Source organism: Hyaena hyaena, unplaced genomic scaffold, assembly GCF_003009895.1.
Source record: "Hyaena hyaena isolate Hyena2069 unplaced genomic scaffold, ASM300989v1 scaffold_1137, whole genome shotgun sequence".
Classification (NCBI taxonomy): Eukaryota; Metazoa; Chordata; class Mammalia; order Carnivora; family Hyaenidae; genus Hyaena; species Hyaena hyaena.
In genome coordinates this window covers 519,154-543,906 of record NW_024081770.1, presented here as the reverse complement: position 1 = coordinate 543,906, position 24,753 = coordinate 519,154, and the positions used below count along the sequence as shown (strand labels likewise).

The window sequence follows — 24,753 nt, the reverse complement described above, 5'->3', positions numbered from 1 at the left end:
TTCCATGGTATAGATAAACCACATCTTCTTGATCCATTCGTCTGTTGATGGACACTTAGGCTCTTTCCATGTTTTAGCTATTGTGGAGAGTGCTGCTATGAACATTGGGGTACATGTGCTCCTATGCCTCAGCATTTCTGTCTTCTATTCTTGATACCAATATGTTAGTTTCTTTTTTTTTAAGTACTATTTTTGTTTTGTTCAAGAAATCTTCCTCTGCTCCTGGCTCATGAAGATACTCTCTTATTCTCTTCCTAGAATCTTTATTGTTTTAGCTTTCACATTCAGATCTTCAGTCAAACTGGAAATGATTCTTGAGAAGAGTGTGAGCTAAGAGTCAGGATTCTTCCAATATCTATTTATTTACCACCTCCTATGCACCAGACACATTGCTGGGTTTTGAGGATATAAAAATGAATTTAAATAGTTGCTTGAGGGGCTCACAATATAGAGCAAAAATAGAAATAGTTAAGATAAAATAAGCGTCCAAGTAAAGAATGTTCAAAATACTATAGAAAAACCAACAACTGACTCTGTTTAGAGAAATGAAGAGCAGCTTTAGGTCCTTACAAGTGGATCTTCAGTGACAGTAATGGCAGTGACGATGATTAGCTAACGTTTGCTGTGTGTTTGCTTTATGTCCAGCACACTATTCAGCACCTTTTCGTGTATTATCTCATATACTTATTAAAACCTTACAGATCGGTACTGTTAACATCCTCCCTTTCAGATAAGACTCCAATATCAGCCTTGAAAGTGGAGAGACTGGTTCAAAGGAAGTCAGACAATAACAAACACATCCATCAAAGTTATCCTCCAAAAGAAACAAAGTGGTTTTCTTCCTCTCCCTAAGGCTAAATCTGAATTATTGGGATGCTAGTGAGCAGGAGGAGAAGGAAGTCGATTTCTGAGAGGTCTGGGAGGTCTAAGCTACAGACTTGGGCTGGCCAGGGCAGCACGGGAATGTGTGGGTTTGTTTTGCTGAGGGGCACACAACTGTCGGTAGTCCTGAACCGGTGTGGAGAAGGAGGCACAAATGCCTCTGCCAGCTCTGGGACCACCGTGGCCCCACTCTAACCTCTCCTAGGAGATCTGAAGCAGCTGAGGAGAAAGGTCATGGTGCAAGAAGACAAGGAACATGCAGTGAGTGAAAGAAACCAGGAGAGAGACAGCTTGAGAGGCTGGTGAGGGAGAAACACAAACCCTAGGCTGTTTGCCAGTGAAATAAGCCAGAATTTTGTTTACCAAAAATTATTGTAGTTCCCCAAAAGATGTTTTTATTCTGGGGAGCTGAGAATATGTGTTCTCCCATCCTTCCCGAGGATAACATGGAAGTCTCTGGTTTGAGTAAGAGTGGCTGGAGTCCCTTGATGTGGGGAATACAGGAATTTGAGTGAAACAAGCCTCAGTTCAAGTTATAATTGAGATGGCAGGGGGAGGGGAGGGTGGTTAGAGATCATCTTGCAGTCATCAGCCTCTGGTTCCAACTGAGTGAGTAAAATCAATAGGGAAGACCTTGTCCAAGGAAGACACAAAAGGGATGAAAACTGGGACATGATATTTTGGGCAGAAAGACGAAGACAGGGTCAGTGACAGGGATGCATAAAGAACTCAAAGCTCATACTCTTAACCTCCAGGCTTTGTAACATTTCTAAGGTGTTAATACATTGCTGCAACCTTTCTGGAAATAGATTTACTGATGTGTATCCAGAGTCCAAAATGTGTAAGTACCCTTTGAACAATTCCTATGTCTAGAAATTTATTCTACGGTAATTATCATACCTACACACAAAAGTTTACATGTAAAGGTGTAAATCATAGCATTACTAATGACAGTCATATATTAGAAATAATCTGAATACTCAGCTAGAGGCAGTTATTTAAGTAAACCATAGCACATCTATGCGATGGAATATTGTCCATTTAATTTAAATCATGCTCTAGAAGAATATTTGTTAACGTGGAAAATTTTAACATATTAAGTGACAAGAGTGTGGGTGTCTGTGGGTGTACAAACACTTACTATATACATTGGAAAATCCTAGAAAAATCATAACCACAGTAGTTCCCTCTGAATTGTTTGCCTATGGGAGTTTTTGTTTCTTTACTTTTAAAATAATCTTTACTTTTTAGAACGGTCTCAAGTTCACAGCAAAATGAATGCAAGTACAGAGAGTTCTGATATACCTCTTGCCCCCACACATGCACCTCAACATCCCTCACGACCCATATCACTCACCAGTACATCTGTTACAACTCATGAACCCACACTGATACATCATTATCATCCCAAGTCCACAGTTTATTTAGGGTTGGCTCTTGATGCTGTACATTCTATGGGTTTAGTCAACAGGGTCATGACATGTATTCACCATTATCGTATCATACAGGGTAGTTTTACTGCTTCCCAAATCCTCTGTGTTCCACCTGTTATTCCTCCATCCCTGTTCAGCTCTGGCAACTACTGATCTTTCCCCTGCCCCAGCTTTACTGAGGTAGAATTGACAAATCTATAACATGCTTAATGTGTATATCATGATGGTTTGATATATGTATACACTGCAAAAGTATTCTGTCTTTGGGAGTTTTTATTTATTTTTTTAAGTTTATTTATTTTGAGAGAGACAGAGACAGCACGAGTGGGGGAGGGGCAGCTAGAGAGGGACAGAGATTCCCAAGCAGGCTCTGCTGCCAGCACAGAACCCGATGTGGGGCTCAAACCCACAAAGCTGCAAGATTGTGACCTGAGCTGAAACCAAGAGTTGGATGCTTAACCAACTGAGCTACCCAGGTACCCCTGTCTTTGGGAGTTTTAAATTACTGTTTCTGTTTTCTGAATTTTGGATAATGAATCACTTGTCCACGAGGGAACATGTTATTTTCAAAACAGAACTAGAATGGAACAATAGTGTCAAATTTTGTGGAAGAGTCAGACAGGATAAGCACCGAAAATGGGTTATTGGATTTGGTAGCACAGAAGGATAGCTGAAGGCAAACATAGTTAGGGCGAGAAGGGATGGGATGAGGATCAAAAGTCAAGTGCTTGGTTCTGGAGGAGAGGGGGGCCAAACTGAGAGAGCAGAGTTACACTGATCCAACGCTAGATGCTTGTGTGGGATGAGCACAGAGGAGAGGCAAGGCAACAGAGGATGCTGAAAATGTCTTTTTTTTTTTAAATGTTTATTTATTTTTGAGAGAGAGAGAGTGTAACTTGGGGAGAAGCAGAGAGAGAGAGAGTGAGAGAGAAGGAGACAAGGATCAAAAGTGAGCTCCGTGCTGACAGCAGTAAGCCCAATGCAGGACTCAAACTCAGGAACCATGAGATCATGACCTGAGCCAATATCAGATGCTCAACTGACTAAGCCACTCAGGTGCCCGAAAATGTAAATCATTCCCATGGTCGCTGAGGGAAGGAAGTGAAGCTGGCACTAACTGGCTATGAGTATAAGGAAGAGAGCAGTAATGATCAGCATGCTTGAGGAGCCCAGCAAAAAGGGAGATGGGGAAGGGGATGGCAGATTATGATGAGGGTGAACTTTCCGATTTTAAGATTAGTAAGGGGGCACCTGGGTAGCTCAGTTGGTTAAGCACCTGACTTCGGCTCAGGTCATGATCTCACAGTTTGTGAGTTTGAGCCCCGTGTTGGACACTGTGCTGACAGCTCAGAGCCTGTAGCCTTCTTCAGATTCTATGTCTCCCTCTCTCTCTGCCCCTCCCTTGCTTGTGCTCTGTCTCTCCCTCTCTCTCAAAAATAAATAAACAATAAAAAAATATATCATTAAGGCAATCCTCCCACTTATCTAACTGTGGCAATGCTGTTGTTTCTGGAAAGTTCAACTAATCTAGGTTAATTATACAACCATGTGAATTGGCAAGGACTGGGAGCAAAATCATCCCCTGCAAGGGCTGAAGGAGAAGAGCACAAGATGTCTGAAGGATGAATCCCAAACAAGGATGAAGAGGAATAAGAAAATATGAAGGAAAGAATCTCTGTTCATCAGATAACCCTAGATCTCCAGATTGTTATCAGTCAATGAAGCTCAGAAATATTTATTGGCCTCTCAACCCTGGCCAAGTCACTAAAACTCTCTGTCTCAATTTTGTCATCGCTATGTATCTCGTATACACCAAAATGTCAATGTTGGCTATCTCCAGATTTTGGTATTGTAGCTGATTCTCATCTTTTTTCCTTTGTGCTTTTTCTTATTTTCCAAGTTGTTTTATAAGAATATGTGTGTGAAAGGGTTTCAAAACTTGTAAGATGTCTTACAAATGTAAATATTACTAATACTGAGAGGAATACCTGCCCCCAAATATCCATCCCACTGTTTCATGTGTTAGAACATATGAGACTAAGCAGCCTTTCTAGAAGGCTATAGTTAAACATATTATCTGGTAGTGCCTACTTCTTTCCAATTAAAGATTTGTCTACCTAAAAATTTTGTTTAGTATTTGGTTTTTCCAGTTAATGGATCTACTCAAAGCCATCAAGACACACTAGTTACATTTTCCAGCCTCTCAAAGGTGGTCAAAGGAAATGTTAAATGAATCAGTGATAATGTAACACTATTTTTTTAATATTTGCAGAGTTTCATTTCCCTATAAAGATATGTACAGTTTTAGCAATAATCTAAAGCAATACCTTATGCTTCAAATGTCAATCAACCAGTGAGAAATTCTGGTATTAGGACAAGCCGAGGGAGAAGATGTTATGAAGTCAGTCCCTTCATTTTCCTGAAACAGTAGAGAGGCAGTTTCTTTTTATCTACCTTATCTATACATAAGATCAGTCCTAATGGCTTCTAGAACATACATACAAATAATTCCTTAAACTTCTGACAAAAGTACTCCTAAAAAAATAACTGACCTTTGGGCTTAGAACTGAGGCATTGTCTTCACCACCTATGCAGCAAAGTCTGTTCCACTCTTAGAACCACAGGACCCTTATTTGTCTTCACTTCACACAGCTACCCCATTCTGTACCTTATTCAAGTCTTAGTAGTTCTCCTGACCTTTTTGCCTTCCTGGTCATCTGGAATTCTTATATGTACCGTCCAATCTTCGCTACCAAACCCTACTCCCAGGAAAGGATCTCAAATTGGCTTACACTAAGTATCAGCACCTGAGAGATTATTGGTAGCAAATGCATTTCAGCAGATCCACAGAGCTCTATCTCTTAATGGTTTCAATTTTGCACATTTCCCTTTATAAGAGCAGCAGGGCTGATAGACCATAAGGCATTATCGAGAATAGACAATAAACTGTCCTGCTGGGCTAGCACTCAGCATCTCAGATTGGGGGAGTGCTTTGCTATGAAGATCTGACAGCAAAATGGGTTTTAATGCTTTAAGTCAAAGGATCTTAGAGCCTGGAGCCCCATTATCCTTAAGTGCTACATGACAAGGGCAAGAACTATTGAGTTGTCTTCAACACGCTTTAATAAAAAAAAAAAAAAAAAAAAAAAACAGAGAAAGGACCTCATATGGGAAAACTCATGGGATTGAAGTGTGATGGACTCAGAGTCATGACACCTTAGATTTAACTGTGTAACTGGGCATCAGCCACCATCGTAGAGGAGATCTGGGTGCCAATGGGTTTCTTACTGCTCTTAAAATTGTAACAAATACATATGTCACCAAACCATCCATGCAGAAGGTGTGCCCTACTTTTTGGTTATTTTCTACCATCTCCCCTTTGCCAAACCTTTTCTATTTAAATGTTGGGTCCAATTGTTCTTTCCTGCTGTAGGCAGAAGACAAACTTTGCACGTAATGGCTCTGAAAATTCTCTCCATAATGATACAAATGGGAGGAAATACTAAATTAAGCAATAGAATATTACATCTTATAATGACTAAATAATGGCTTGTTGTGAATTAGTGTATTTGTTTTAAGGTATTCTTTTGAATCTAGTATGAAAAGAAGGGCAGTAAGCTTCAGAGATAATGCACTAGAGTGCAACTAATTATAGGGGGATGAATTCATAAGCACAATGCGAGCTACAAACAAGACCAGAATAACTGTTTCAGGGTGACCGTATTTGTAAATAGAGTATGCATTCCAAGAAGCCACCTGATACAACAGCAGGTCATCTGTAAATGCACTTTATGTACATGCTGTTGGGACAGACTCAGGCAAGGATCTTAGGATAAAATCCAAGCAACACTCCATGCTGACCAGGGTAATAGAAAATAATCCATCTGAATTCCTTAAAGACACAGCAAGACAAATTAATTTACTTAGATCTTTTATCATTTCAATTCTGGTTTTGAGTAATAGTTTATAGTTTTTAGAGGGCTCACAATAGCCTGACAAAATATAATTTCACATAAGATATAAAGGGTCTAAAATTTTAAAACATCTTTATAAATTTGTCTGACTACAAAAATAATAACAAACCCTTGGGAAATTTTTAAGTAAAAATAAAATCAAAAGGTCTAATCTTACCATTTCTAGAGATGGCCGACTAGTAACAGTTTAGTATAAGTTCTTCCTGATCTTTTCTTATAAATGTACAATATGTTCATGCATCAATTTATGATATATTCAATAATATGTTATATATTCATAAATAACATAGATAAAATGTTCAACAACACTTAACTCTAATGACTATTAAGTACTAAACATTGTTTAGTACTTAGTTGTTGGTGAGACATCAATGAACAAAACCAACAAAATTCTCACCTTCATTGATCTTACATTTTAGTGACAGAAGAAAGATGGCAAACAATACAAAAAATACAGAAATAGATTACATATAAGGAGGCGTTAGGAATTACAGAGGAAAAAATAGAGCAGGATGAAGAGGATTTAATATCAAGGCTGCAAGGCTTTACAACAGGTAACATTTGAAAGATGATTTTAAAGAAGTGAGGATGGGAGCCATGCAGAAACTGGGGGAAGAGAATTTCAGATGAGGGAATAGCCAGTGCAAAAGCCCTGAGGTAGGTGGGTGAGCAGCATGTTCTAGAAATAACAAAAAGACCAGTGTGGCCGGAGAAGTAGGAGTCAGGATTGGGGCTAGATAAACTGGTGCCAGGCTGTGTAAGGTGTTGTAAATATCTGAATGAATTGTGAGTTTGGCTTTTACTCTAGTGGCATAAGGAGACTTTGAAGAGTTTGTGAGCAGAGTTTTGATATGCTATGGCTTGAAATTTAAAAGTATCTGGTTATCTGGCTATTGTAATGAGAACACAGTGCAGAGGGGAAGAGTGGAAGCAGAGATTAAGAGGCAATGGCCATGAAATAGTCCAGAGATGAGGGTGACTTGGACCTGGGAAGTAGCAACTGAGTGGTGAGAAGTGGTCAGATTCTGGATAAATTTTGCAAATAGAGCCAATTGGACTTCTTCTTTTTTTTTTTTTAATGTTTTATTTATTTCTAGGAGAGAGAGAGAGAAACAGTGTGAACAGAGGAGGGTCAGAGAGAGAGGGAGTCACAGATTGAAACAGGCTCCAGGCTCTGAGCTGGCAGTCAGCACAGAGCCCGACGTGGGGCTTGAACCCACGAAACGCGAGATCATGACCTAAGTGAAAGTCGGACGCTTAACCGACTAAGCCACCCAGGCACCCCAAGCTAATTGGACTTCTTGATGAGTTAGGTGTGAAACATGAAACAATCATTCCTATAATATTTTGTCATAGACATCAGGAAGGATTGAGTTGCCTTAATAGAGACAAGGAAACAGAGAGAGGAGTAGACTTGGGTAAAAAAAAGATTGTGGACTCTGTTTTGGACATGTTAGGTTTGAGGGGTCTGTTTGAAAAATATGTGTAAAATCCCCAAAAGCAAGGGAATCAAGAGCAAAAATAAATGATTGGGACCTCATCAAGATCAAAAGCTTCTGCACAGCAAAGGAAACAACCCACAAAACTAATAGGCAACCAACGGAATGGGAAAAGATAGTTGCAAATGACATATCAGATAAAGGGTTAATATCCAGAATCTATAAGGAACTCACCAAACTCCACACCCAAAAAACAAACAACCCAGTGAAGAAATGGGCAGAAGACATGAACAGACACTTCTCCAAAGAGGACATCCAGATGGCCAACAGACACATGAAACGATGCTCAGCATCCCTCCTCATCAGGGAAATACAAATCAAAACCACACTGAGATACCACCTCACGCCAGTCAGAGTGGCTAAAATGAGCAAATCAGAGAACTCTAGATGCTGGTGAGGATGTGGAGAAATGGGCACCCTCCTACACTGCTGGTGGGAATGTAAACTGGTACAGCCCCTCTGGAAAACAGTGTGGAGGTTCCTCAGGAAACTAACAATAGAACTCCCCTAGGACCCAGCAATAGCACTGCTAGGAATTTACCCAAGGGATACAGAAATGCTGAGGCATAGGAGCATATGTACCCCAATGTTCATAGCAGCACTCTCAACAATAGCTAAAACATGGAAAGAGCCTAAGTGTCCATCAATGGACGAATGGATCAAGAAGATGTGGTTTATCTATACCATAGAATACTACATGGCAATGAGAAACAATGAAATCTGGCCATGTGTAGCAACATGGATGGACCTTGAGGGTGTGATGCTGAGCGAAATAAGTCAGGCAGAGAAGGACAAATATCATATGTTTGCACATATAGGAGGATTAGGAGGAACTTAACTGAGGAACAAGGGGGAGAAGAAGGGGGGAAATGGTGGGGGAAAGGGAGAGAGGCAAACCATGAGAGACTCTTGAATGCTGACAAAAACTGAGGACTGATGGATGTGGGGGGGAGGGGGGAGGGGCATGGAGGAGGACACTTGTGGGGATGAGCACTGGGTGTTATGTGGAAACTAATTTGACAATAAACTATTTGTAAAAAAAAAAAGAAAAGAAAAAAATGTGTGTGTGTGTGTGTGTACACACATATATCATTCCATACACTATTCTATACACACATCTTTGTGGCTTTTTTTACTTGTGGACATTTTTCCATATTAGGACAAAGGGAAGATCTTATGGGATAGAGATATTTTGTGTAGATGCAATTTTAGTCATTATTATAGTGTGGTAGGCAGAATTCTAAGAATGGCCTCTAAGATTCCTACCTGCCTTCCACTTTGTACAAATCTGGCGTAATCCTCTCCACTTGAGTGTGAGCAGGACTTGTAATATGACAGCATAATCACTTTGTTGATCAGGTTGTATTATGTGGCAGAGGTGACGGGACAGCCACTCTTGTGAATATGTTAGTCACCCCTGACATTATGTAAGCCTCTGTCACAGCCAACGGGGGTGAGATTCTCCTTTTGGCTTTGAGCAAGTGAGCAGCCATGTTGTGAGAGGGCCATATGGCCAGTACCTAAGAGGATCTCTTTTTTTACTAGCAGCTAGTAGGAAAATGGAAACCTCTGTCTGCAATTGCAGGGAACTCAGTTCTGCAAACAGCCTGAATAAGCTTTGAAAAGTGCCAAAATACAAATGAGAATATCACCTGACCAACACCTTAATTTTGGCCTTGTGAGACCCTGGAGCAAGGAACCCAGCTACGTCATGCCCAGATTTCTCAACTACAGAAACTGTGAGATAACAAGTAGGTGTTTGTTTCAAGCTGCTGAATTTGTGGTGACTTACTATGTGGCAACAGAAAATTAATATCCATGGTCTTCTGTCCAATGTCATCAGGAACCAAGCCTGGGTACCCTCACCCCTAGGAGCAAATGACTGGGAAAATACTAAGCCCACCTACAAGATAACTCATGATCACGAGTGTTTCTTCAGCCTCTATAAACAAATATAATTAGATATATATATTTTTTGTCTTCCATTCTTTCCATGGAGGATGTAACAGAGTCTTGTAACAGAATAGACATATCATGATCTTCGTAAGGTGGCAGAATTTAAAACTCAGAAATTTTGACTGGCTTTGTAAGTACCTCATATAACCATTTTGTCATAAATTTCCACCCACAAACCAAGGGGTTTGGCCTTAAAATCATGCATGCTATCAAGCACAGCAGGCGCAACTCCTAAGAGTCAACTCTAATAGGCAGACAGAAGGCAAATAATCACTGTGGCTTGCCCTCTAAGTTGCTCTGTTCCCCACAAGGAGGGAATCCATTAAATATTTAATACAATCACAAAGAGAACACCCAGCAGGTGGACAATATGATTACTTGCCCCATAGCCTTCACAGCAAGCTCCTGCAGCACCTGGGATGTGCTTTATATCACATTAAAGATCCCTCTGTAGTTTCTATTAAAAGGAAGGCCAACAGTTTCAAAACAGATGTTTCAAAATAAAGATCATTCTCTTGCTGTCCACCTTTGGGCAGAGCTTGTGAGGACTTCCCAGAAGTTATTATAAGGTAGGAAAGACATCAAAATTCAAAATCCAGTTTCCACGTTAGCTGTACAGCTAAGGCAAAGCTTGGTAGAATAAAATTCTCTCTTATTAACAGGAAATAGCCACTGGCATCATGAATCTCCAAATTGACAAGCTTCCCATGTTAGTCTAAATTGGAGAAGAAACTACCAAATGCACACAAGAGGACATATTGGGGCTGGCACCCAGTTGGAGATCTGAAGAATCCACAAGACAGTTCCCTGGGAAAGTCATTCATCAGTGTCTCTGGACAATTTCATTCAGGGAGTAAGCAACACCTCACTAGCCATTGCCAATGATCAGGAGCATCTGTTTGGGCTTACCATGAACAAAAACTAAACTTCTATTGTATTAGGCCATGGAGATTCTGGAATTTATCTATTGCCCCTACCTGATACTGTGGTTTGAATACAGGCAACAGGGCTGTGTTTGAAATATATGATTGTAATTGGCTTTTTAGCTATATGTTTTAAAGATTGGTGGGTTGGGGACACCTGGGTGGCTCAGTCGGTTGGGTGTCTGACTTCGGCTCAGGTCATGATCTTATGGTTCGTGGTTCGAGCCACGCATCGGGCTCTGTGCTGACAGCCAGCTCAGAGCCTGGAGCCTGTTTCAAATTCTGTGTCTCCCTCTCTCTCTGACCCTCCCCTGCTCACACTGTCTCTCTCTCTCTGTCTCTCTCAGAAATAAATAAAACATTAAAAAAATAAAGATTGGTGGGTTGTTTGGGCCTGGACAGTGTGGGAATCCTGAAATTTGATCATCCTTAATTTGCCTTGCTAATCTGGCCTCAGGATGTCAGCCCATTCTTTTGAAGAGCCAAGTCTTCATACTGCTGGCTCCTTTAGGGGAGGAGATGATGACTATCTCCCCAGGGCAGCACAAAGCCATAATACATGCATCCAGCTGTCACCACCTTTGTAACTAATGCCTGTGACTGTTCCTCCTCTGAGAAGACAAGGAAAGACCTGGCTGTCTTGAAGACCTACAGGTTATGAGATTAGTGCCATCGTCTCTTCTTTACAGTCAATAAACAATCACCCTTACTCTCCTCTTTGGCTACAGACTTTCATCTTCCTTCCAACTGTGTCTTTCTCTAGATGAAAAGGACTAAAGTTGGCTTGTCTTTAATCAAGGTCTGCTGGTCTGCAGCTCTGTGTAAAGGCACCCCCATGTAGAGAAGAGGACCTGCTACTAGCACCCAACCCCCACCCCAAAATAAGAAACTAGTCTTTAATTATATGAGTATGTTCACTGACATTTATATAAGACTCCATCATTTAGAAAATTTTGAAATAGAATTTTACATGTTATAATATATACTCAAGTAGTATGCCCAAGATGGCTCAGCCGGTGAGTAAAGCTTACAAGACAAAAAAGGTAAGTCTGCTGGCCAACATTCATATACCTTTGTGGATAGAGGAATGATGGGGTGGTGATTCCATTGCCCAGGCAGCTCCTTAGCTGCTCAGGGAATTGAATTAGGAATCAGAAGGTCCTGTCAGTTTTATGCCCTACTTTGAGGAAGCTGTGTGGCCTTAGGTAAGTCATTTTAGCCCTCTGAGTCTTTCCTCAGGCGTTAATTAAAGAAACCTCTAATATTCCTATTAACTGAAAGCTGACACATCTACAGTATGAAACCCCAGAATAAGGCCAATCCAATTGTGGGCGTTCTATCCCAGGACATTGCATTGTCTGATGAATTGGGTCCCTCATCATGTTTAGTGGAGAGATTTCATGTTGCCAGAGTTAAGCATTGAGCCACTGAGAACTTCAGGATAGAAAAATGTGTTTCTGGCAAATTTCAGTTCATTATATAGACTTACGTTGAGAAAATCTGTAGGAAAAATAGGAAATGCTTTGAAAGGGATTACCCATGCTACCTCTCTGCAAATTATCATCCTTGTTAACCAGCTTCAAACTATTCAGGGAAGTCAGTGAATATAGAGAACCAAACAGCAACCACTTTTTCCAGTGAAGAAAACTCTGAGAGATAGTGATAAATAACTACTCAATTATGATTACTGGTAAAAATTATGGATCCACATGCTAGCAGACCAAGAACAGAGGACTCAAAACTTTTCAGGAAGACAATGCAGTTCTAAAAATTACCCTCTACCTCTAGGATGATTCCAGAATTTCATTTTGTCATGGTATTTTTTTTTTTATCTTCAGAAAAATACTTAAAACATTAATAAAAAATATTTATCTGAAATGGTTGTCTTTATCTTATGATCTATACCGTCTTACATCAGGCTTCATGGGGAGAAGGTTGGGGCCTCTTAGTCTCTTGGCACTGTGGCTCAGTTTGGAGTCTCATTCATTATTAACATAAAGAGTTGACATCTGTCACTGAGGCAAAATATACTTGAGAAGGGAGGAAGCCTAAGCAGATAAATAATGTTGCTTTTCCTGGTATGATACATAGCACACACACAGAAACACATACACACACACACACACACACACACACATGCATGTATATATGCACACAACACAACATACACACAAATTTGTAGGACATATCTACTAAATGCCTCTCTTTCTTTCTCATCTCCACCTGCATTGATTAATTCCTTTCCAATTTTTTCCTTAGCATGAGAAGGGAAACATAAAAAAAACTTTATATTCCAGCACCACGCAGAGACTATGTAAATATCATATATAATGCATCTTCCGATTTGCATTTGAAATTTGGTATTGGGTATGTGGCAGACTGAAAGCATTTAGGTGGAAGGCCAAGAAATAATGATGGTCTAAGTATATGTTTTATTTTAACAGAGGGAAGAACGTGATATTACTAAATAGTCACTTGTTACCTACCAGAGTTTACTGCCTTCAGACTTCATTGCTTCTAACTATTGGATAAAAGCATGAGATTTTTTTATGCCCAATCCCATAGAACTAACTGTTGCATTTCTTCTTGAGAGTCCACCTTGTTTTTTATAGATCAGTGGAGTAAGCTGCCTTATCAGAATGGACTATAAGTGCAGAGTAAAATGTAAAATGGCTGTATCACTAATCAGGAAAATTGTGGTAAGAGTTTGACTGTAGACAAAGAATATGGTGTATTCAAGATCACTATATTGTATGAGCAAGAAGTTTTCTTGATATATTAAGTGTGCTTGCTACCTGTGCTGTTTTTCAAACAAACAAACAAAAAAAAGGGCAGGGGCATGTGGTGGCTCAGTTGGTTGAACATCCAACTTTGGCTCAGTCATGATTTCACGGTCCATGGGTTTGAGCCCTATGTGGAGCTCTGTGCTGACAGCTTGGAACCTGGAGCCTGTTTCATATTCTGTGTCTCCCTCTCTTTCTGACCCACCCCTGCTAGCATTCTGTCTGTCTGTCTCTCTCTCTCAAAAATAAACATTTTTTAAAAACAGGGAAAAAAGAGCAATGACTGGACAAGAGTTTTTCCTTCCCTGGTAGAGGTGAAGATGCTGATAGCCTGTGACCCAGCATATCATTCTGAAGGTATAGACACTACAAAAACCCCTGTATGTGTGCACCACAGACATGGACAAAAATGTTCTTGGCAGTTACGGATGTAAAAGCAAACCTCAGAACCCAAACGTCCATCGACACTATAGTGGATAAATAAAGCAAGGCTTATTCGCACAGTGGAATACTTGGCAGCAGTAAAACTAAGTGAATAAATTACAAACTCTAGGACTCAGAACATATGCTGAATGAAAAAACAAGCCACATAAGAATGCATACAGCATAATTTAGTTTCTATAAATTTCAGAGATACCCAAGATACGATGATATATTTGGCATGGATTCAAACATACGCAATGAACTACACAGAAAAGCAAAAGAGTGTTAAGTTCAAATTAGGACAGTGGTTACGTCTACAGGTAAAGTAAAGGAGAAGGTACTAGGGAAGATCAGTACAAGGATTCAAAAGCAATAATCCTGCTTATAGAAATAATAATTTCTTAAATTGGGTAGTGGGTGTTCACTGCATCATGTTTTGTTATACTTTTACATATAGATAATGAACCAGCTTTTTAAAATGGTGTAAAAAAATAAAATGGCATAAATTGTTGATTCCTTTTGCTTCCTGAGGATTTGACTTCATGGTTCAAAGTTAAGAGCAGAAAAACATAAATCCATACCAAATTCAGTACTATGATTTGAGGTAGGAATTATCCATCCCCCCCTTGACATCTAATCTCACATGATGGCTTGGTAACAAAGGATTGGTAATGAATGATTTTTCTGCATAGCAGGGCTGCAGTTTCTTCAACTATTACTGATGTCAATAAGAGGATACTGAGAGCATTCTTTCATAAAATTGTGTTTAGACATCTGTTCTCTAGTATTTTTTCTAAAAGCAAGGAAGAAAGAAACATGGCCAAAGGCAAAACTTCATCAAATCAGTCCTAGCCCAATCATAATGCTAAAGGATACAAATATTGAGCTCTATCAATCATTTCTGCTCTGCTAATCACAGAACCGAGGTGGTGGTATTCTCCCTCAAAAGAGGACAACTAAAGAAGCTCTGGACTGTGTACTTCCCCGAGGAAGGTAACTCAAAACTCAGAAATAATGCATCAGAACTGAAGAGACCTAGAGGGTGGTCAGTGTGGGGACAGCTCAGGGGGGTGCTGTAGGGACACCCAACCCAGGCTGGGAGTTCATGAAAGGATTTGCAAGGTAGGAGCAGCTGAGCTCTATGCTTAAGAATTAATAGAAACTACTAGAGGACATAGCCTGGGGGAAGGAAGTTCCAGGCAGCTACAGAGAGGTACTGAGTTTTGGGGAGTTTAAAATTTTCCTACAGAGATCTGCAAAGACAACATGACTAAAGTTCTAAGTTAGGTTTAGATTGAAGCCTCCTGCCACATCATGACTCACCCCAGATGTGAGACAGCACAGGGCAGGGCTGAGGGGAAGGGCTCTGGCGTCCAGACACTGGGACTGAATCCCTGTCTGTCTCCAGAGTCATCATCCAGCTCTCATTTCAGCTTAAATGTTCATTTCCTATTGCTAATCTATCCTCTGTGCTGTAGCCACTGAGGTGGTGTGATCCTCCTAAAGTACAACTCCTGGGTCTCCTTGATTTAAAACTCAACTGCTGGTTCCCCATTGCCCAGGATAAATGCTCAAACTTCTTAACGCAGCTTTCAGATTGGAGCAATCTGGCCCCTGCTTCCCTCTCCAGCCTCATCTACCTGGTGCTTCAGCAGCATTAAGTCACCTCAGCCTCCCTAACCCTCCAGCCCTGCAGCCTCCAGCCTCCTAACACTCCCCACCATGCTCTCTCAGCTTTGCCTGGAACATAGCTCTACCTTCCTCACCAAAAAACTCCTGCTACTCTTTAGATCTCAGCTTGGCAACCTAGAATAGGAAATGTGTAGTTTATTGAACACACACACACACACACACAGACACACACAAAGATATTTTGTAAGTTTATGTAAATTTATCTGTATAATACTGTAGATACTTAAAATTTAAGCATCTGCAAGTTAGAATCTAGATTGCTTTAATATACTCTGCATATAGCACCTTCGAAATTAACATTAAACAATAACACAAGCCAATTTACCATTTCTTGGGAGCAATTTTTAAAAACATGGTAATTGTTCTAGTATCTATTGGGAAATAACTATGTTAAATCCACATTTTTATTAATAACTATTTCATAGTTTAATATAAACTATCTTCAATATAAAATGTTCATGAATTAATGCATGGGTACTTGTATATGGACACATGTAATATAAAATGTACCCAACTGTAAAGAGCATCAAAGTAACACATAATAGATAGCCATTGGCTACACATCAGAGTAGAGAGAGGAGACTTTTCTGTTACTCAACAGTAGGCAATGCTAAAAATCTGATCACAGGGGAAAGATGCAAAAAAAAAAAAAAAAAAAAGCCAGTAAATTGAGGGGTTACTGTGATCTATACGATGTCCCTTTTTTGCTTCAACCAGTAAACCATCACCAGTGTGACAACTGAACCTTAAGACTGCAGCCAGAGAATTCCTCCTACCTCAGCATCAAAGCGAGGATCCTGGTAGGCATCGCTGATGTTCACTGGGAGGCCTGTGGAAGCCACTAACTCGGCAACACTGTTATTTATAAGCCAGTCGGAATATGAAGATTTCTCCATGCTCTCTTTGAAACTATCAAAACCAAAGCAGGAAGCAAGAAAACAGAAATATAAGTTTGTTTGAAAGCAAATCTTATAAAACTACACTCATAGTAGGATTAACTCTTCTCCTTAAGAAGGGAGAAGTGACTTCAGTCATAGAATAGCAGGGTAATTATCAGTAGCTACTTCAAAACCTTGCCCACTGTAATGTAAAATAATCAAATCCATGGGAAGAAATAATAGATTCTTTATGATCCAGAGAACAACTCTGTATTTAGGCAAAAGCAGACAGACATAAATAATACAGTAATGACCCAAATCAACAAGAGGATGCCAAAACCCTGGCATAATAAACTTCCCTACCCTCCGTGGCCCGCTCCCTTAACTAAGTGGACTGCATGTGTGACATCAGGAAAAATTAATCCCCAGAATGGAGAAAAATCAGGAAATAAATTGAGAATTTACAAAATTTCAAATGCGGCAAAAGAGTAGTTCTAGGCCATGTGTAATCTTGTTAGTAATTATGTAACTGTTTTCGTAGCATGTCTCAGAGTTGCTTAACAAAAGTACACTTCTACTTACAAAATCTCACTGGAAAACCTGTTTTAATTCTACTGACACCTAACATTAATAATTTAAATTATACCCATATTTGATTTCAACAGGAAGTTTATGCTAAATCATGTTGTGAACTTTCCCTTGTATCATTTCACTAGAAATGCTGTAAGAATTAGTAAGATTCCCTACTCCCTCACTCCTGTCCATCATTCCTTCCCCAAGTACATATTGAACACTGCCAAGAGCTATGGAATTGCAAAAATGAGTACTGTTCAAATCAGCAATATCAAGGAAAATTTTCACAGAAAATGTTAGATTTGTGGCTTGGCAGGTGATAACTGAAATTACGTAAATGAATGCCAGTATGCCAGGGCAACTGTTTTCCAAACTTCATTCTGTGGAACCCTGGGTTCCAGGACACGTGAATGAGTGTACCACAGCAAGAATAATAAGTACTCTACTGACTTTTTAATCTAAACGACTTTATATGTAAGGAAAACACTATAAACCCTGTAAATAGTCAGTGTTACTATGCAGCAATGCGCCTGTGTGGAATTTGTGTCACACCGAGAATTTGTGGCACAGAGAGGCCACCAGATGCACGAGGAAGTGGGAAGCACAAGAGTTCTTTAGCAACATTAATAGGCACCATCTGTGGTGACGGCTGGTCTGTGCTTGATAAATTTAACATATATTTGTGATGTTACTCATCCCTTATTGCATATCAAACATTACTAACACATACATTTATTCCCTAAAATCTTTGACTGTGAGAAGCAGAAGTTTTCATAAAAAGCTGAGTTGTGTTTCTCATATGGTGCCTAAATAAAAGAAATGAAGACTGAGGACTTCAAAGATAAGATGAAGCTTTATTTTCTAAAACAAACAAAGGAACAACAACAAGGTCCATGTTTTATTTTCTGTGCTCTATTATCCCTGTGAGAAGGGAAATATGATCTTGTGCTGCAATGAAAGCAAAATATAGGAGGAAACGTGATAATGCACCTGAGATGAGGTTCCAACTTAATGAAGCCCTAAGTTTAGAAAAGTGTGTGACTCAATGCTGTTTCATTTCTTACAGCGATTAATTGGTCTGTCAACTCACTCTGAACTCTCTGGGTACTGTGTTACATTCTACAGTTTTGATAAAGTGTTCTGTGATAACACAGTGTGGAAAGTGCTGACCTAGCGGGTACTAGGCAGAAGGGGTGCAACTAGACCCTGGGGATGAGCCACAGAAGCACCAGAGAGAAGAAATGGTTGGGGCAGGGAAAGGCGGCCGGTGGTGAATGCACTAAGGAAGGAACCAGTTTCATCAACAAGTGTGAAAACCTTTAAGCTGGGTCTTTCAGGATGGGCAAGTGAGTTCAGCAAGGAGGTGTGAGGTGGAAAGTGCCCAAGGAGGAGGAAACAGCAAGAAGAAAGTTACAAATGGAAAAGAGTAAAGTAAGTACAGTAACACTGAGTAATACCTTAAATGAAAAGGTCAGGGCTTAAAGGTGGAGGCTTTCTTTGATCAATGGGCTGAAATCTTCGACACAGGCAATGGTGAGCTATTGGGAGAGTACCCGGCAGGGAAGTGACATGATTTGAGCTGTGACTTCAGGAACCTTCTTCCAGGGACAAGGAGCAAGAGAAACTGGCTAAGAGAGATGGAAGGTACCAGCGAAGTTGTGCCTGTGGGAGGTGATGACGCTGGCCCCTCAGGAGGTCCGGCAGAAGGTTCCACAGGGCTTGTTGGGCAGACAGCACGACTTACGTTCTGTCCCTGTGTGCCTGTGGCACTATTAGAAGTGAGTTGTTTTGAGAAGTGGGAGATGAGGAATGATAACAGATATTTTGTGAACCTGGAACATGTTATTCATTGCTGAAAATCCAGGAGCAAAATCGACATAAGATCCTTAGGACTGTAAATACTATAGAGTTGGGATTATCTTCAGGGAGAATGCAGTGGATGAGATTGCCCATGGAGAGAACATGTGGGAAAATCTATATCTAGGGGAAAGAAGAAGAAGAATGGCAGTAATAAAGGGGGAGAGGAGAGAGAAGAAAGAAAAACAGGGAAAGCAAATTTAACATCACCCAAGGTAGGCCAACGGCCTGGCTGGATGCTTTCCCTAATTAATTTGTTTTGTCTTCATATAAAACCTATGAGATGGGTATAATTCTCTACATTTCATACATCAGAAAACTGAGGTTTAGAGATGCTAAATAATTTTCCTAAGTAGAGCTAGAATTTTCAGCTAAGTGTGACTGCAGAGCCTCAGATTATTCTTTTTATCCTGTTGCCTCTCAGGGAAGGAGTCAATGGGTAGGAGTCGAGTAAGAATATTAGTAGGTTGTCACCTAAAGAAAATAAAGGAATGGCAGTCAGCATCACAGAGAGTTTCAGGGAGACGCTGTAGATCGTAAACACTTCAGTCTGAGACTGCATGTAGTCAAAGGAAGAGGGAGGAAGACATTGGATTTGATCATCAGAGCTGTGGGTCCCTACTTACAAAATTCCCAAGGAAGATGATGAAAACACTTACTGAGGAGGGGCTCCTGAAAGACTCTTCCTAAACTTAAAACATGTTTAGAACCAGGGTTAGTTCAGGCTGCATATGTCTTGCAATCACTCTAAAATTATGGGACAATGTGGGACCCGGGTGGCTCAGCTGGTTAAGCATCTGACTCCTGATTTTGGTTCAGGTCACAAGCTCATGGTTTCTGAGATTGAGCCCCAAGCGTGGAGCCTGTTTGGGATTCTCCCACCCTCTCTCTGTCCCTCTACCACTCATGCTTTCCCTCTCAAAATAAAATAAATAAATAAACATTTAGAATTGTCAGACAGGGGCGCCTAGGTGGTTCACTTGGTTAAGCATCCGACTTTGGCTCAGGTCATGATCTTATGGTTTGTGAGTTCAAGCCCCTCATCGGGCTCTCTGATGTCAGCACAACAGACTCTCTCTCTCTCTGCCCCTTTGCCCTCTCTCTCTCTCTCAAAAATAGATAAACATTTTATTTTATTTTTTTATTTTATTTTATTTTTTTTACAAATAGTTTATTGTCAAATTAGTTTCTACATAACACTCAGTGCTCATCCCCAAAGTGCCCTCCTTCATGCCCATCCCCCCCTCCCCCCCACATCCATCAGTCCTCAGTTTTTGTCAGCATTCAAGAGTCTCTCATGGTTTGCCTCTCTCCCTTTCCCCCACCATTTCCGCCCTTCTTCTCCCCCTTGGTCCTCCGTCAAGTTCCTCCTAATCCTCCTATACGTGCAAACATATGGTATTTGTCCTTCTCTGCCTGACTTATTTCGCTCAGCATAACACCCTCAAGGTCCATCCATGTTGCTACACATGGCCAGATTTCATTGTTTCTCATTGCCATGTAGTATTCCATGGTATAGATAAACCACATCTTCTTGATCCATTCATCTGTTGATGGACACTTAGGCTCTTTCCATGTTTTAGCTATTGTGGAGAGTGCTGCTATGAACATTGGGGTACATGTGCTCCTATGCCTCAGCATTTCTGTATCCCTTGGGTAAATTCCTAGCAGTGCTATTGCTGGGTCATAAGGGAGTTCTATTGTTAGTTTCCTGAGGAACCTCCACACTGTTTTCCAGAGGGGCTGTACCAGTTTACATTCCCACCAACAGTGCAGGAGGGTGCCCGTTTCTCCACATCCTCGCCAGCATCTAGAGTTCTCTGATTTGCTCATTTTAGCCACTCTGACTGGCGTGAGGTGGTATCTCAGTGTGGTTTTGATTTGTATTTCCCTGATGAGGAGGGATGCTGAGCATCGTTTCATGTGTCTGTTGGCCATCTGGATGTCCTCTTTGGAGAAGTGTCTGTTCATGTCTTCTGCCCATTTCTTCACTGGGTTGTTTGTTTTTCGGGCGTGGAGTTTGGTGAGTTCCTTATAGATTCTGGATATTAACCCTTTATCTGATATGTCATTTGCAACTATCTTTTCCCATTCCGTTGGTTGCCTATTAATTTTCTGGGTTGTTTCCTTGGCTGTGCAGAAGCTTTTAATCTTGATGAGGTCCCAACAGTTTATTTTTGCTCTCGATTCCCTTGCTTTTGGGGATGTGTCAAGTAAGAAGTTGCTGCGGTGGAGGTCAAGGAGGTTGTTTCCTGCTTTCTCCTCTAGGGTGTTGATAGTTTCCTGTCTCACGTTCAGGTCCTTTATCCATTTTGAGTTGATTTTTGTGCATGGTGTGAGAAAATGATCTAGTTTCATTCTTCTGCATGTTGCTGTCCAGTTCTCCCAACACCATCTGTTAAAAAGGCTGTCTTTTTTCCATTGGATATTCTTTCCTGCTTTGTCAAAGATCAGTTGGCTGTATACTTTTGGGTCCACTTCTGAGTTCTCAATTCTGTTCCATTGGTCTATGTGTCTGTTTTTGTGCCAATACCATACTGTCTTGAGGATGACAGCTTTGTAGTAGAGGCTGAAGTCTGGGATGGTGATACCTCCCGTTTTGGTTTTATTTTTCAGTATTACTTTGGCTATTCGGGGTCTTTTGTGGTTCCATACAAATTTTTGGATAGTTTGTTCTAGTTTTGAGAAGTATGCTGGTGCAATTTTGATTGGAATTGCATTGAATGTGTAGAGTGCTTTAGGTAGTAATGACATCTTAACTATATTTATTCTTCCTATCCATGAGCATGGAATGTTTTTCCATTTCTTTGTGTCTTCTTCAATTTCCTTCATAAGTTTTCTATAGTTTTCATCATACAGATCTCTTGTATCCTTGGTTAGGTTTATTCCGAGGTATTTTATGGTTTTTTGTGCAATTGTGAATGGGATCAGTTTCTTGATTTCTCTTTCTGTTGCTTCATTGTTGGTGTATAAAAATGCAACCGATTTCTGTACGTTGATTTTGTACCCTGCAACTTGGCTGAATTCTTGGATCAGTTCTAGTAGGCTTCTGGTGGAGTCTGTCGGGTTTTCTATGTAGAGTATCATGTCATCTGCGAAGAGTGAAAGTTTGACTTCCTCTTTGCCAATTCTGATGCCTTTGATTTCCTTTTGTTGTCTGATGGCTGATGCTAGGACTTCCAGCACTATGTTAAACAACAGTGGTGAGAGTGGACATCCCTGTCGTGTTCCTGATCTCAGGGGGAAAGCTCTCAGTTTTTCCCCGTTGAGGATGATGTTAGCTGAAGGCTTCTCATAGATGGCTTTGATGATGTTTAAGTAGGTTCCTTCTATCCCAACTTTCTCGAGAGTCTTTATTAAGAAGGGATGCTGTATTTTGTCAAATGCTTTTTCTGCATCTATTGACAGGATCATATGGTTTTTATCTTTTCTTTTATTGATATGATGGATCACATTGATTGATTTGCGAATGTTGAACCAGCCCTGTAACCCAGGAATGAATCCCACTTGATCTTGGTGGATGATTCTTTTGATATTCTGCTGGATTCGATTTGCAAGGATCTTGTTGAGAATTTTTGCATCCGTATTCATCAAGGATATTGGAAGAATGGCTTACAATTCTATTCAACATTAATTTGTTCTTGAAAGATCAAAAGTTTTGAAAAACCTGTTTTAATATCTGTCCATGTTTAATAGCTTCTCGTATTCAAGCCATAACATTGTTTTGGCTCCTTTGGTGGGGATGTTAAAGTAAATTCTGACTTAAAGGAAAAAACAGCAGACAGAAAAAATCCCTGAAATAAGAGTCTTAGAAAAGGAAAATAAATACAGCTATCGCCTAACTTTGGTGACATTTCCTTAAAACATAAAAATTAACCACTTAGTTCATTTTAGTTCTTTAAAAAAGTAGACCTCCCTAAGATCAAGATTTGTTTAAAATAACATGAAAATTGTAAAGAGATCATTTACTTGTATTTTACTAGAACCAGGTGCATAGCAAGAGCAGGTTTTTAAGTGAGTTTCCTGCAAAGGGATGCAGTTTAGAGTCTTCTTGCTCAGTGGTATCTTGATTCCAAATATGAGACTCCCACTGACTTCAGAAAGAGCTTCATGAGCTCAAATACATTGACTGTGGAAGGATAAAAGAGAACTGCCCTGTTACAGAAATCATATAACTTCTGAAATGTGGCTGCTCCTGAAGCGAGGCCAGTGAGGTAGATATAAACCTCAGGACAACAAGTTGCAGAGTAGTGGAGGAGAGAAATCAATACAAGTAAAACAAAACAAGACAAAATAAAACATCCCTAGACAAATAACTTCACCATCTTCAATTGTCTAAAAAAACCTATCTTGGCCAAAGATTCAAACATAGAAAATTATATGAAAATAAGACTATTTTTTCAGAATTAATTCTCAAAACTAGTCTCTAAAGTAGAAGACAAAGTATCTGAATAAAATAATGTTAACCATTAGACTATGTCTGTATTGACGTTTTTGTTCTCAACACTAGAGTTTAGTCTTCACTAGAAGCTCCGAATACTTTGCTCTTTCAAGAATGATCATTGGCTGGGCTCCTATTACGTGCTGGACAGTCCTGGGACAAATCTTGCATAAACACATCAATAAAGGTCTTTTCCCTTTTGCTTAAAGAAGTTGGCAATGGGAACCCATCTGCATCTGGTTGGTCAGCTCAGTACTGCTCCTACCTAAACAGAAAGCGGTTATAGGAAGAAGCTAAAAGGGTCACACCTTTGAGGAGCTCACAGACAATGAGGATGATTTGTGATAAATGCCCCAAAGGAAAAATATACAAAGCATTACGGGAACTGAGAAAAAAAGGATCAGTTTTGTTTGCCTTGCGAATAGTATTTGGAAAATCACTTCCCAAAAGGAAGTTGGTCTAAGCTAGTCTTTGTAAGTAAAAGTTCATCTGGCAGAGAAAGAAGGTAAAAACAATCCAGACAAAACCATAGCATGGTTTCACACTTTAGAAGTGTGAGGTTTTATGTATTGATAGGATAAGTATTAGAGCTAATATTTAGGATACATGGTAGAAGTGATCAATAAGGCTACAGTGCAAGAGGCCAACCCATATACCGTGGTTCCATGTGCATACTTTATATCTACAACCAAATATACACTGACAATTTCCAAATCTATACCAGCAGCCTATTGAATCCTGACATCCCTACATATATATCCAAGCATTTTCTGGATACTTCTTCCTGGTCATCTCCAGGCATCTCAAATTTAACATTTTTAAGGCTACACTAATACATTCCCCTTGATGTGCTATCAATGATTAATAAAAACTGTGACCATTCACTAAAAATATATCATTGGGTTAGGAGCAGGAAGTTTCAACATAGACACAATCTATTTTCTCATTGTCAAGGGATTATCAATTGCCTTCAGATAGCTTGAGTATTATCCAGTGGGGGCAGGATTCAGAAAGGTGAAAAGGCAGAAACTCCAAGAACTCTTTAGGACAGATATTTCTTTTTTATGCTTTGCAAACAAAAACTGACTTTTGATCTATAGGTCATATCCAGTACTATTTGCCATTTTGCTTCACAGGCTAGAGGTCATTCTGAACTTTGGATCACAAAGAGAAACTCCATTCCTTACTTTTTCTTTTCAGGTAAATCTATCTAACCCTGGGTCCTTCCTGAAGTCTCGAGCTCTGCAACATTTTTTGAAGTTGTCCTTCTTTTTTTTTTTTTTTTTTAATATTTTTTTATTTATTTCTAGGAGAGAGAGAAAGAGACAGCGTGAGCAGGGGAGGGTCAGAGAGAGAGGGAGTCACAGACTGAAACAGGCTCCAGGCTCTGAGCTGGCAGTCAGTACAGAGCCCGACGCGGGGCTTGAACCCACGAACCG

General features: G+C 40.1%; 1 protein-coding gene across 1 annotated transcript in view; it reads right to left on the bottom strand.

Moving 5' to 3' along the window:
- LOC120224241 (dual 3',5'-cyclic-AMP and -GMP phosphodiesterase 11A) overlaps window positions 1-24,753 on the bottom strand; it is a 217,510-nt gene that overhangs the window by 8,799 nt on the left and 183,958 nt on the right. The window contains exon 6 of the mRNA XM_039222485.1: window positions 16,342-16,474. Coding sequence (XP_039078416.1) covers window positions 16,342-16,474 — 133 coding nt within the window. The remainder of the gene's footprint in view (window positions 1-16,341; window positions 16,475-24,753) is intronic.